General features: G+C 37.0%; 1 protein-coding gene across 1 annotated transcript in view; it reads left to right on the forward strand.

The window, feature by feature from the left end:
- Nucleotides 1-12913, forward strand: part of PTPN13 (protein tyrosine phosphatase non-receptor type 13) — a 196595-nt gene that overhangs the window by 83158 nt on the left and 100524 nt on the right. Inside the window, exons 7-9 of the mRNA XM_049789778.1 lie at nucleotides 3267-3362; nucleotides 3999-4092; nucleotides 10774-10996. Coding sequence (XP_049645735.1) covers nucleotides 3267-3362; nucleotides 3999-4092; nucleotides 10774-10996 — 413 coding nt within the window. The remainder of the gene's footprint in view (nucleotides 1-3266; nucleotides 3363-3998; nucleotides 4093-10773; nucleotides 10997-12913) is intronic.

The raw sequence follows: 12913 nt of genomic DNA on the forward strand, positions 1-12913 counted from the left end.
CCATATGGTCCCCCAAGCCAGGAGCGACTTCTGAGCGCATAGCCAGGAGTAACCCCTGAGCGTCACCGGGTGTGGCCCAAAAACCAAAAAAAAAAAAAAGAATTTTAGGTTGATTATAATCTTCTTCTACAAATGACTGAGTAGTAAATATTGCCAGGAATAATCATCTGATTATATCAGCCAAGTCACATGAAAAAACATGGTACAGAGCATTTTAAAGAGATACATTATAGAATACAAGAAGCTCACATACATTGACACACACACACACACACACACACACACACAATCACCACTTTAGATCTCTACTAGTCTGCGGCCTTAGAAAAGATAAAAAAAGGAAAGAAAATTTCTAATCCTCAATAATCCCATCACACTAATAATTAAGATAGAGTTTCTGGAAGATTGATGGCTTTATTAGTATAAAGTAGTTATGCAAATACCCCCAAGGTATGGTACTAGAACCATTATAAATAATTCAACTAAGGCAGATAATTTAACATTCTTAATATTTTATTCTGCGTTCGGCCTGGAGCGTTGGCGCAGCAGTAGGGCATTTACCTTGCATGTGGCTGCTCTAGGATGGACCTCGGTTCGATCCCCTGGTGTCCTATATGATCCCCCAAACTTGGAGTGATTTCTGAGCGCCTAGCCAGGGGTAACCACTGAGCATCACCGGGTGTGGCCCAAAAACAAAAAAAAAATATTTTATCTGGCTTTATTGATCTACATACAGTATGATAAGATTATTTGAGGATGCTGTACATCTTCCAAGTAAGTCTTGGCCATCATTAAAGTTCCAAGAGTCATCACTGTCAAATGGATCCTCTCCACTCATTTTCTCCATCTTCCTTCTCCCGTCTGCTAACCCATCATGTTTTCACAGTCTGAGTTGGTTTTCATTGGTTAGCCAGTTTGTTTTAGTTCTTTAAATTTCACATATGAGTAAAACTATGTTGATTTCCTTTCACTTTCTTGATATTTTGTTAATCATCCTCACCTTAGGATTGCATACTAGTTATCCCAAAAGGATGTCAATATTTTCTAAAACCTATGTAGTATTTTATTGAGTCTGTGTACCATTTCTTTATTCAGTATAGCAGTTCCTGCCTTTTTTTTTTCTTTGTTTCTGGGTTTAAGCAACAATGATGTCATTGGTGAATTCACTAGATTTTTCACTTTCAGAGAGATTATTAATATATGGTGTTTAATTACTACATTGTCTTTTGTTCCCTGACTGTTTTATATTTGAGTGTTTCATTTTTCATGTTTCTGTCCGCCTTTTCCTTGAAACGATTTTCCCTAAAGTGAGTCTCTTCATGTCTTCCATTTCTCTTCTAAGTATCTCAGCTCTAGACTTTTGTGGTTACCACAAAGTTTGAGGCAGTTTTACTTCTAAGATAGTTATTTTTCTTGCTTAGGCAGCAATTCATTTTCTCTGTATTAAACAGATTGTCTGCTGTTCTTCCCCTGTGATGTTTTTTGTTTGATATTATTCTTGTTTGTGCACCATGGCATTTAAGACTTCATCATCTTTTTTTATTTTATTTTATTTTTTGCCTTGTAAAGAACTTTAAACATTTCTAGCTGTGAGCTCTTTTGGCTTTTGTTTATTAAGAAAAACTACTTCCCCTATAAAGAATAATTTTTCAATTTGGACTATTATTTAGTATTTTAAATATATCATTCCACTCTTTTCCTCCTTAACTTGTTGAGTTTTTTCTAAGAAATCTGATGGTTTGGTGGGATCCTATTGCATATTTTTTTATAGCAGCCTTAAATATTTTTCTATATTCTTGACATTGGTAATTTGACAATGATGTGACTTGTAGACTTTTTTTTAATTTAGAAGTGTGAGTAATCTATTAACTTCCTGGATTCCTAGGCTTAGTTCTTTGTGTTTGAGATGTTCTCAGCTATTTTTTTTTTCTTTTACAGAAATTTTGTTACATTCTCTCTCGTTGTCTTCTGGTATACCTATCTTTTTCTATTCCCAGCATAGATTCAGGTGGAAGCAGGGGCAGCTTGGCCACAGCTAGCCAAACAGCTGGTGACTAGGTATCTGGCAGTGCTGGGGGGTGAGGCATGTAGTGCTGGGGTCTAATTCAGGATGTTGTTCATGGAGGGCATATATTCTACCATAAAACCAAATTCTCAACAAACACTACACACCATTATTCTTGTCTCTTTTAATCAAGTTGTAATCATTCTTGAAGGGCTTCTTCACTCTTTCCTAAGTCTGACAGTCCTTCCAGGAGTCCTCAGGGTGGCCTCAGGGTTTTCTCTTCTGGGTACACCAGAGTCACTCCTGGAAACACTAGTAAATTGTTTCACTGCTTAAGCCTAGTAATATAGAGTAGCCCTACTCAAATCTGGCAGTGCTTAGTAGACTAGGAATCAAACCTAGATTTGTAGGCATTCAAAGCATGTACCAAAAAGAAAAGCATATATAGCTCTCTACACACCTTAAAGTTTATTTCACTCTATCTATTGACTCTTTTTTGATGGGAACAACCACCCAAGTAGTGCTCAAGAGACTTGGGGACCCACTGGCAATTCTCAGTCAATCAGGCTGGTAGAGCAAAGGTCTGAGGATACATTGCCACTCAGGCATTCTAATGCATGGCCAGGGACACCTGAACTACCCCAGTGGTGTTGGTAACCTTAAGGGCCACACCCAGCCATACTTGGGACCCCCAGAACTGTACACAGAAGTCATTGGGGTCTCCAAACCTATATACATAGCAGTGCTTGGGGCCTTCAAGGCTGCACCCATATGCTCAGGGGAATGTGTGTTGCCTGAAATTAAACTCAATTGGGCAAATGCTAGGAGAGTGCCCTAATCATACTAAATCTCTGTTCCATCAGTTGAGTCTTTACTGGATTTTTATCATCCATTTTATTTACTCTGCATGTCTAAACCTGTTGTTATTTCCATGGCAAATTTTCATTAATTGTGCTTTTTAAATCTGGTATATCTGTTTAGAATTTGAGTTGCTTCAGTCTTTTCGATTTCTTTGAAATCTTTAATCCAGTATTTTCTTTCTTATTTTTCTAATATTTTGGGGGTACAAGGCCATTCTCTGATATGTAATCAACCAGGCCGGTTGATCATTGTTAAGTCTTGAGCATGCAGTGTGGCTCAGTCTATGTGGTGCTGGAGACCATCCTTATTCCCATACTGAATCCAAACCTGAACATGGTTGTGTGATTTACATGGAAATACTAATGATTGCTTTCTAATGTTTTTGCTTTATTATTTTTAGAACCAATCCGAAGATATAAAACTTACCACAGTGATATTTTTAGTACTGCCAGTGAAAGTCCATCTGTTATTTCCTCTGAATCCGACTTCAGACAAGGTGAGAATTACATGAAGCAAGGAAATGTTTTAAAGAACCTCTGATGTTGTATTTCTTTTGAGGGGGTGTTTATATATAAGGTATCAAACAAAGGAATAATTCTGTGTGGGATTTTAAAATTATTCAAAGTCATCATATTCAGTTTAACATTGTAAGAAATTACTAGCAGGGCCCGGAGAGATAGCACAGTGGCGTTTGCCTTGCAAGCAGCCGATCCAGGACCAAAGGTGGTTGGTTCAAATCCTGGTGTCCCATATGGTCCCCCATGTCTGCCAGGAGCTATTTCTAAGCAGACAGCCAGGAGTAACCCCTGAGCACCACCGGGTGTGACCCAAAAACCAAAAACCAAAAAAAAAAATTCTCTTGACTAGGAATCAAACACAAAAAATAATTTAAAAAAAAAAGAAATTACTAGCAGTGGTTACTACTAAACAACAGTTTAGTCATTTTTGTAGTTGGAGAAGCGTTCACTGTCTTTTGAAATAGCATGAATTATCTCAAAGAGTTTAACTGTGTACATTTGATTATACAAGTGTGGTTTCTAAATTTGTTCTGTGCATCAGCTAAAAATGCTTGGATTTTTTAAGTAATATGACCTCATATCTATAGTGTTCATTCTTTTCCTTTCACAATCAGTGAGAAAAAGTGAAGCTTCAAAGAGATTTGAACCCAGTACTGGTATCTCAGGAATAGATGAAACTTCAAGTCAAGGCCAGTCCCAGAGACCAAGGTATGTATGCTATAGGAAAAACAGTGATCATATATATTTTTTTATTCAAATCATGAGAGCTTTTAAAGATTATTTGCTTTATTCTGTTTTCTCATTGTTTCTTTCCTTTGCCGCCTCTTTTTGTTCTCTTTATATTTACATGAAATACATCAGTGGTTTGTGTTAGATTTATTGTCATCTTTTGAAACTAGAATTAGTTCCAATCACATTTTGTGTTTAATTTTGAAACTTTAATATTAATTTGAATAAGTTATTATCAGAACCATCTAGGCATTACTTTAAACATCTGCAAGAAGACAGTAAATATTGGTTTCTAGAAAAATAAATACCTCTTTCAAAGATTGAATAGACTTAACAAGCAGGCTTTCAGAGCACATTATGAATATTATTTGTTGGACCAATGATGAATATGCTACTACTAAATAACCTATTATACAGAGTTGATTCTTGATATATTTTCTGTCTTAAAAAGAGTTATATTGAACTGGAGAGATAGTATAGTGAATAAAATACTTGCCTTGCATACAACCAACCCAGGTTCAATTCCCAGCACCTTCATCTGGTCCTCCAAGCCAGTGACTATAGCTTTGTTTGAGTCAATCATTAAATTTCAGTAACGGGGGACTAATAAATGTATGTCCACATTTTTTAAACAAAAAAAGGTTAGAAATAAAGAAAGGTCTAATTTTAATATTACAAATTTTCCTAAAGAAGCAAAACTATTCGGGATAAACTTAATTAGAGGCAGATATGAATTTCACTAAGCTCTGTGTTGAATTAAACAAGTCAGTCTTCTCTAAAGAACCAATTTTGGAGAAAAGTTAAGGATGACTAATATCTGGTGATCAAAAGGATATGGCTTGATTAAAAGAAGGAATAGAGATAATAACTGAAAGAATTTCTGGTGATCCTGTGTTACCGGTTTATAGTTTGCTACAAGGTATTAAAGCATAATTAAATCACCTGAGGCTTATGTTCAGTTTTCTTGATTAGATCCATCAAATCTATCAAATTTTTAAAAAGTATCTTATTTTGGGGCCCGGAGAGATAGCACAGCGGCGTTTGCCTTACAAGCAGCCGATCCAGGACCAAAGGTGGTTGGTTCGAATCCCGGTGTCCCATATGGTCCCCCGTGCCTGCCAGGAGCTATTTCTGAGCAGACAGCCAGGAGTAACCCCTGAGCACCACCAGGTGTTTCCCCCCCCCAAAAAAAAGTAATAATGTGTGTAGGTAGTTGGGGACGAGGTGCCCAAGCAGTGCTCAAGAAGTTTGGGGTGTGTCTTGCAGTGCTTTTTTTCAGCTAACGAGGGACCAGGGTCAGTGCTAGAACCCAAGGATACAATGCCACTTGGTACCTGCAGTGACAGGACTTACATGAAAACATCCTGGTAGAGTTTAGGGCTTCTGGAACAATATCTGTGGTGCCAATGATCAATTTAAGGTCAGCCACACAGAACCATAACCTTCGTACTGTCTCTCTAGCCATTTTTTAGAAAATACTGGCATGTAAGTCACTTTGGCTTGTCAAATCATGTATTAGTAATAAACCATCATTTTTGTTTTGTTTGGGGGAGGGCACATCATGCAGTGTGCAAAGCTTATATCTCTTTCTGTGTCAGTGATTATTCCTGGTAGTTCCCAGCATTGATTCTGGGTTCATCATGTGCAAAGCAAGTGTCTTATCCATCCACTGTGCTATAGTTCCTGCTCTCTATTTTTCTCCCACAAAAAACACATTAACTAAAATACTATCTTAAGTTCGTGATTCAAGTGCAAGTTTTTTTTAAATACATGCAAGTTTTTGATAATATCTTGACTGTGCTTCTACTCAAAGAGTCCTTTTTTGTTCTTTAGATCACATATTTGTGAGATCTATAAATAGCGTTGTATTTAGACATGTTACATGCTTCCTTATAAAAATTTCCATTCCCATAGCTAGAATGAAATGGAAAAACAGATCCAGACAGTGCTATTGATTTGTATCATGGGGATGAGGAGCAAGATTAACAGGAAATTATGAGTCAGAGAGAGCAGAATGAGTAATTGTTTTATTATGAGCTATCAAAAATGTCTTTCAGTGACCAAAAAGGATATATGAAGCTTTTTTCAAAGAGCATCTCTGAGTCTTTTTCTGTATTAACTTTTGAAGAACATTGTACTAACACAATTCCCACTGTGTCTGTGCTTAACTGTTTGATGAAGTACTCTTTTATATAATTCAAAACAGCATCTTTTTCATTCTTCAATCTAAATAGTCCAAATTTGCTGATTTTCATTCATCTGTTGCAATTGTTTATGTGTTTTAAACTATAAACATTTTAGTCTTTATAGGAGCTTCTACTGATAACCTGCTGGGAGAGATAAAAGAATAGTCAGTTTTACTGTCTTTTTGTAACTTCGTATGACTAATTTGAAGAAGGCTAATATATTCGATTAAAATAGCATGTTTTTCACCGATAACGTGAAGGGTGTTAGAACATTTTACTACTGAGACTCAATTAGGAACAACTTTGTAACTTAATATCATGGTGATTAAATTTTTAATTTTTATATTAACATTTTAAATAAGATAACATGTTTAAACTAAAATATGTAAATTCAATTCTTTATTCTTTCCCTCATTAAGATGAGAGTATCAAATTAAATTTACCCATCATTTTTTCAACAAATAAATATTATTACTAGCTACTTTACAGAATTATAAAGAGGTTCAGTAACAAGACACAAAATATTCTTCAATAAACTGTTTTTTTAAAAAAAATGTACCATCAGATAGTAATGATGCTTTGAAGAAAAATAAAGCAAGCCAAAGAAATAGGGAGCATAGAGGTGAGATATCTTAATTCTAATTTACATAGGTGGCTAACTAGAGAATCTTATACCAAAGGGTCCCTTTTGATGAGAAACTGTTTAAGAGTATAGAGTGAGCCACTCAGATATCAGGAAGAAAAGTTCCAGATCAAAGGAATAGGAAGAGCAGAACCTCTGAGATCTAATAGAGGAATACTGCATATTCAAAGAATAGCAGGAAAGCAGTTTGGCCACAGTAAAAAGAGTAAGGTGGAGAATGGTAACCAGGACCCAAAATCTTGCAGGCCACAAAAGCCTTTTTTTGCATTATTTGAATTATAGTAGAAAATTATTTAACAGTTCCAATGTCTAGAAGATAGTGAGCAATGTAGATTGTACTAGGATTATGCTGTTCTGTGAAAGGCACACTGTGAGAGTGAAAAAACTGTTAGAAGGTGATCACAGTAACTTATTTGAGATGGTCATAACATAGACTAGGTTGTTGATGGAAAATTGCTGAGTGTTATTATTGTTGGTTGCACCTTTAGGATTTTCAAGAAAGAGAAATCAAGGTAGCTCCAATTTGTGTCCTTAGCCACTGATAATTGATTCAGGGAGAACTTTGGACGTGAAGGAAGGTATCAACAATTTGGTTTTAGATATGTTAGGTTAAAAATATATATTGACATCTAAGGGGAAACTCACCTAAATTAGAATTCAGGGGAGAAAAATGAGGTTGCAAAAATATATAATGTATAATGCAATTAAAACTGTGTGACATGATCAGATCAAGTAGGTCTGGAGTATAAATTGAGATTAGAATATCTGGAGGTATCAATGTGTATTCTAGTACAAACTTGAGAAATTAGATATAAATGAGGATCCAGCAAAAGATTTGAGGAGTCAGTGAAGAAAAAAATAAAAAGCATGGCTTCCTGAAAGCAAAATGTTTCAAGAAGAAAGGAATATCCAGTGATCATTAGCGGTCAAATAAAATGAAAATTAAAGATTAAGTTTAGATGGGGATGGAGGCAAAAAGGTAGTACAATGGGTAAAGCCAACTAGGTTCAATCCCTGGCACCTGAGCACTGCCAGGAATTATTCTCAAGTTCAGCCAAGTGTGACTCAAAACAAACAGATTTTTCTTCTAACTCTTGGATCTGGAGAGCTCTTGGGGTCAGGCACTTAGCTTGCACATAGCCAATTCTGATTTGATTCTGGGCACTGCCTACGGTTACCTTAGCAACACCAGGGTCACTTCTGACCATAGAGCTAGGAATAGCTCACACATCTGCCTTCAGAAAAAATTAAACTTTGCCTTTAATATAGATCATGGGACATTCATAAAATTAAAATAGGCTGTGTATGCTTGTGTATGTGCATGTGTGTGTGTGTGTGTGTTTGAGTGTGTATGTGTGCTTGGTGGGGTAGAAGGAATTAAAACTATGTGGTCTGAGTTCAAAACAGAGTGGAAGATGAAGTGGGCATAAGATTCTAATGACATAATGATTCTAATTTTTTTTTTTTTTTTGGTTTTTGGGCCACACCCAGTAACGCTCAGGAGTTACTCCTGGCTATGCGCTCAGAAGTTGCTCCTGGCTTGGGGGACCATATGGGACACCGGGGGATCGAACCGCGGTCCGTCCAAGGCTAGTGCAGGCAAGGCAGGCACCTTACCTTTAGCGCCACCGCCCGGCCCCATGATTCTAATTTTTAAGAGATCTTTCTAAAAGACAGCAAGGAAAATGGGAATATAGACTCTTAACACTTCTCTTTACATTGGACAAAGTACATGGTGCTTATATGCCAGTGAAATAATTTAGTGTATGAAGTTATGAGTAAATGTGAAAGTATAATCTTCGGAGCAAAGTCTTTCAACAGGGAGAGGAGTTGATATACATGTTAAGTCTGGAGCCTATGAAAACGTTCAGTAGACCTGTCTTTGATAACAGGAGAGAAGGCAGAACATAAAAGTGAATATAGACCAGGAAAGTTTAGTGGTAGAATAATGAAGAGGTTAGCTCCCAATTGTTTCTTATTTCTCAAAGAACACTAAGGAAATAATCAACTTAAAAAGAGGAAAACATACTAGAACTTTGAAAAGAAAAGAGCAGAAGAAAGAAGATAAAAATTTCTCTCTAAAAAACCGTGACATGAAGCTCATCACATAGAGTGATGAGTACAGTTGGAGAGATGACTACACTGAAAACTATCATAACAATATGAATGAATGAGGGAAGTAGAAAGCCTATCTCGAGTACAGGTGTGGGGGGGTGGGAGGAGGGAGATCTGGGAAATTGGTGGTGGGAATGTTGCACCGGTGAAGGGGGGGGTGTTCTTTACATGACTGTAATCATACAACTATAATCATGTTTGTAATCACGGTGTTTAAATAAAGATAATTATTTTAAAAAAGAAAAAAAAAGAAAAAGAAAAGACAGTACAGTAGTAATATCCAAGCATAATAGGGATGTGGGCCGGAAGGACCATCCTATGATGTAAAACGTATTACAACGAATGGTGAGTTCATTTATTTTGGAAAACAATACATGATATATATTGCATAATTACCTACTATCTTATTTATAATTTATGCATACTTTAAAGCTAACAACAATTTATATACTTATATTATGCATTATAATTCGTTGTATTAATAGCTATGCTGAAATAAATAGAAATTAAAACTTTAAAAAAAAAAACACCAACCCCTGAGCGTCACCGGGTGTGACCCAAAAACCAAAAAAAAAAAAAAAAAAAAACACCATGTCACTAGGTAGTCTCAGGGCATAATGAGGCCAGCCAGTGTGGTTTTGCACTTACATGAAATTGCACGAGTGATTGACCTTAGGATCCAAGCAGTGTAAACACCAGACAAGAGGGAACAATAAAAGTTAGAGCTAATAAACTAATTTCTTATAGGCTTTATTATTTGAAAAAAAGGTATTGGGGGAATTGGGCTTTTAAAAAAAGTAAAATGATGTGGGACTAATGGGATTGATCTGATTCTACCTCACTCAGTATACACTTGCTACTCATTGGTTGGAAACATCTTTGAATATAGCTCCTTGGATGGGTGTTGAGACCACCTGTTCCCACCTCCAGGTGTGGTTATTTCCCTCAGATTAATTGGAAGGAACTCGCTGTTTTGTGTTTCTGGACTTCCACGGAGCTATCTGCATCTTAGGAGCAAAGGGCAATGTGGAGGAATTCACGAAAATCTGTTTCTCGCCCCATGAGTGTGCTTATGAATTGTTCTCCAGACTGCCATTCACTTTCAGACCCACGTCTCTCCGGTGTTCTGGTGTTAGAACCTGAGGATTTTATTCAATAAGATTATCTACTGATTATTAAAATACGTAAATAGAAAATTTTTAAGTGATATGGTTATTATTAAGAGTCAGTATTGCTATGAAATCATTGGCTGGCTGGGTTGAAGGAGATGTCCGTTAGAAACACCTTAGTCTGTGTGTTACCTCATAGTAATGACAGTGGTATTAGAATAGAAAGTTAAGGGGCTGGAGAGATAGGAGCGCCTTTGCCTTGCATGCAGAAGGACAGTGGTTCGAATCCCAGCATCCCATATGGTCTCTGGAGCCTGCCAGGAGCGATTTTTGAGCATAGAGCCAGAAGTAACCCCTGAGCGGCGCTGGGTGTGACCAAAAAAAACAAAAACAAACAACAACAACAACAAAAAAAAAGAATAGAAAGTTAAGTCAGTTAAATCTTTAATAGATTCAGGGAATTGATCAATAGGAATTGACTGTGCTATTAACTGCAAATATTTGCTTGGAAATATAAAAGTAAAATTTTTGTTCATGTTTGATTATTATATAACATGTTTTCTCTTGATCCAATTTAAGATAATCCCTTTCTTGTTCTTTATATAAGCAGACAATATGAAACATCCCTTGAAGGCAATTTAATTAATCAAGAGATTATGCTAAAACGACAAGAAGAAGAAATGATGCAGCTGCAAGCTAGAATCGCCCTTCGACAGTCTCGATTGAGCCTCTATCCAGGAGACACAATCAAAGCTTCCATGCTTGACATTACCAGGGATCCTTTAAGAGAAATGGCACTAGAAACAGCCATGACCCAAAGAAAACTAAGGGTAAATTGATTCCCACATTACTGTATTTCCAAGGTTACTTGGTCTGACAGGAAACTGTTACACAAAGTGTTTTTAAATTTTGTAGTGGGGTACTGGGGATATATGTTAGTGGGAGAGAGAATGCATATAGACTCTGGGTTAAATCCCTCATACCACTCTCCCTCATCAGATGAAAACAACAACAACTAAAATATTGTCAGAGGTATCCTAATGTTGCCTGAAAATGAAATTGAAATCCCACATTAATTTCCATTGATATTAAGTATGTTGTTTTGATACTTAGATAATTATTTATTTTACATTTAAGGGGAGAGGGTTGCTTTTGGTTGTGTTCCCAATGGTGCTGTGGTGCCAGAGTTGGCCCCAGACTTCTCAATGCAAAGCCTGTGCTCCATCTGATGGATCTACCTCCCTGATTCATAATTCCACTTTTAAGTAACATTAGGTGAATTTAGAGTCTCTTAATAATGTATTTTAATGTATATGTATTATCATTGAAGTCAACTGGCTTTACTTGGTTTAGTAGAGTTGCTTTTTAATATTAAGGAATTCATTATCCCACAAACAAGATCAGAGAGAGAATTCAGGGTTGGTTCAAAAATTGATGAATGTTATCAAGTGCATCCTTCTTTGATCATTCTCAGAATTTCCGCAGTAATGTGCTCTATAGTCAAAAGATGAACCACTGATAGGTAGGATACTTCTCTTGCATATGGCCAAATTGGGTTCTCTTCCTGGAAATCCATATGGTCCCCTGAACCAATCAGGAGCAATCCCTGAACTTAATAGCCAGGAGTAATACCTGAGCTCCACCAGATGTGGTCCATACCCAAAAAGAGATAATTGCATTGGCTGTAAGCATCTACCTTCTTATTACAATATCCAAAGACATAATCTCCATCTGATATCTGTAGATTATTTTTGGTGGTTACTTCTTCTTTTTTTTTTTTTTTTGGGGGGGGTGGCCACACCCGGCAGTGCTCAGGGATTACTCCTGGCTGTCTGCTCAGAAATAGCTCCTGGCAGGCACGGGGGACCATATGGGACACCGGGATTCGGGTGTTTACTTCTTATATTTTTCTTTCAGATGATGTATGTGTGTGTATAATAAGCTGTAGTGAACATGTTCTTTTCTTGTGTAAAACAGTCAGCAAATTTCATTTTGCTGTTTATGTTTGCAAAACTATGGTTTGACCTAGAAAGATTTTTTTATTTTTGTCCTATACCAAGAAAGCATATTACCCTATTCTAAGTTGTAATTTTCCAAGTTGCTTGCTTCAGGGACTTTTGTTCGTTTGTTTTTTTTTTTATTCCTGTTTGCTGTCCCTGGAGTCTCACACACATTTACTTGCCGAGCTTACTAGGGCTTTTACACTTTAGTTGGAGTGCTCACAAATTTAATTGCAGTGCCCCAAAGACTGCATACTCTGTTATAATGCAAGGGATCCTGGAAAGTCAAAGCACGTGACCCAATTTGGCACAAATGGACGGTGTGTTTTAATTATAAATTAAATGAGTCCTAGTTGGTAGAAGGGTGGTGAGGCCTTTCTTGGCTTGTCCTGGCTCTTACAGCCCCTACGGGCTGGCAGGTCTGAAGGTTGCAGGGTAATGGCAGAGTTCATAAAGCAGTCAGATGAAGTTTCAGGAGAAATCCAGCTTTATTTCAAAGCCCTAACCACCATGTGCCATGTGTTTTCTAAGCTAAGGAACCTCTTTCCTACTGCTCTATGATCCCTCCTGCCTCTTCTCTCTTTCATCTGCTCTCCAGGCTTCCTTGCTGTCTCCCTCTTCTCTCTCTAACTCCTTCTTATGCCCTCACTTCCCACAGGCAGACTCTTTAACCTGCCCTCATTTCAAATGTGGGGAGTTCTGATCATTCAGGTGGGATAAACAAGAATTTGAGGGAGGGGGTTCCCA

The sequence above is a fragment of the Suncus etruscus genome, chromosome 16 (assembly GCF_024139225.1).
Source record: "Suncus etruscus isolate mSunEtr1 chromosome 16, mSunEtr1.pri.cur, whole genome shotgun sequence".
NCBI lineage: Eukaryota > Metazoa > Chordata > Mammalia > Eulipotyphla > Soricidae > Suncus > Suncus etruscus.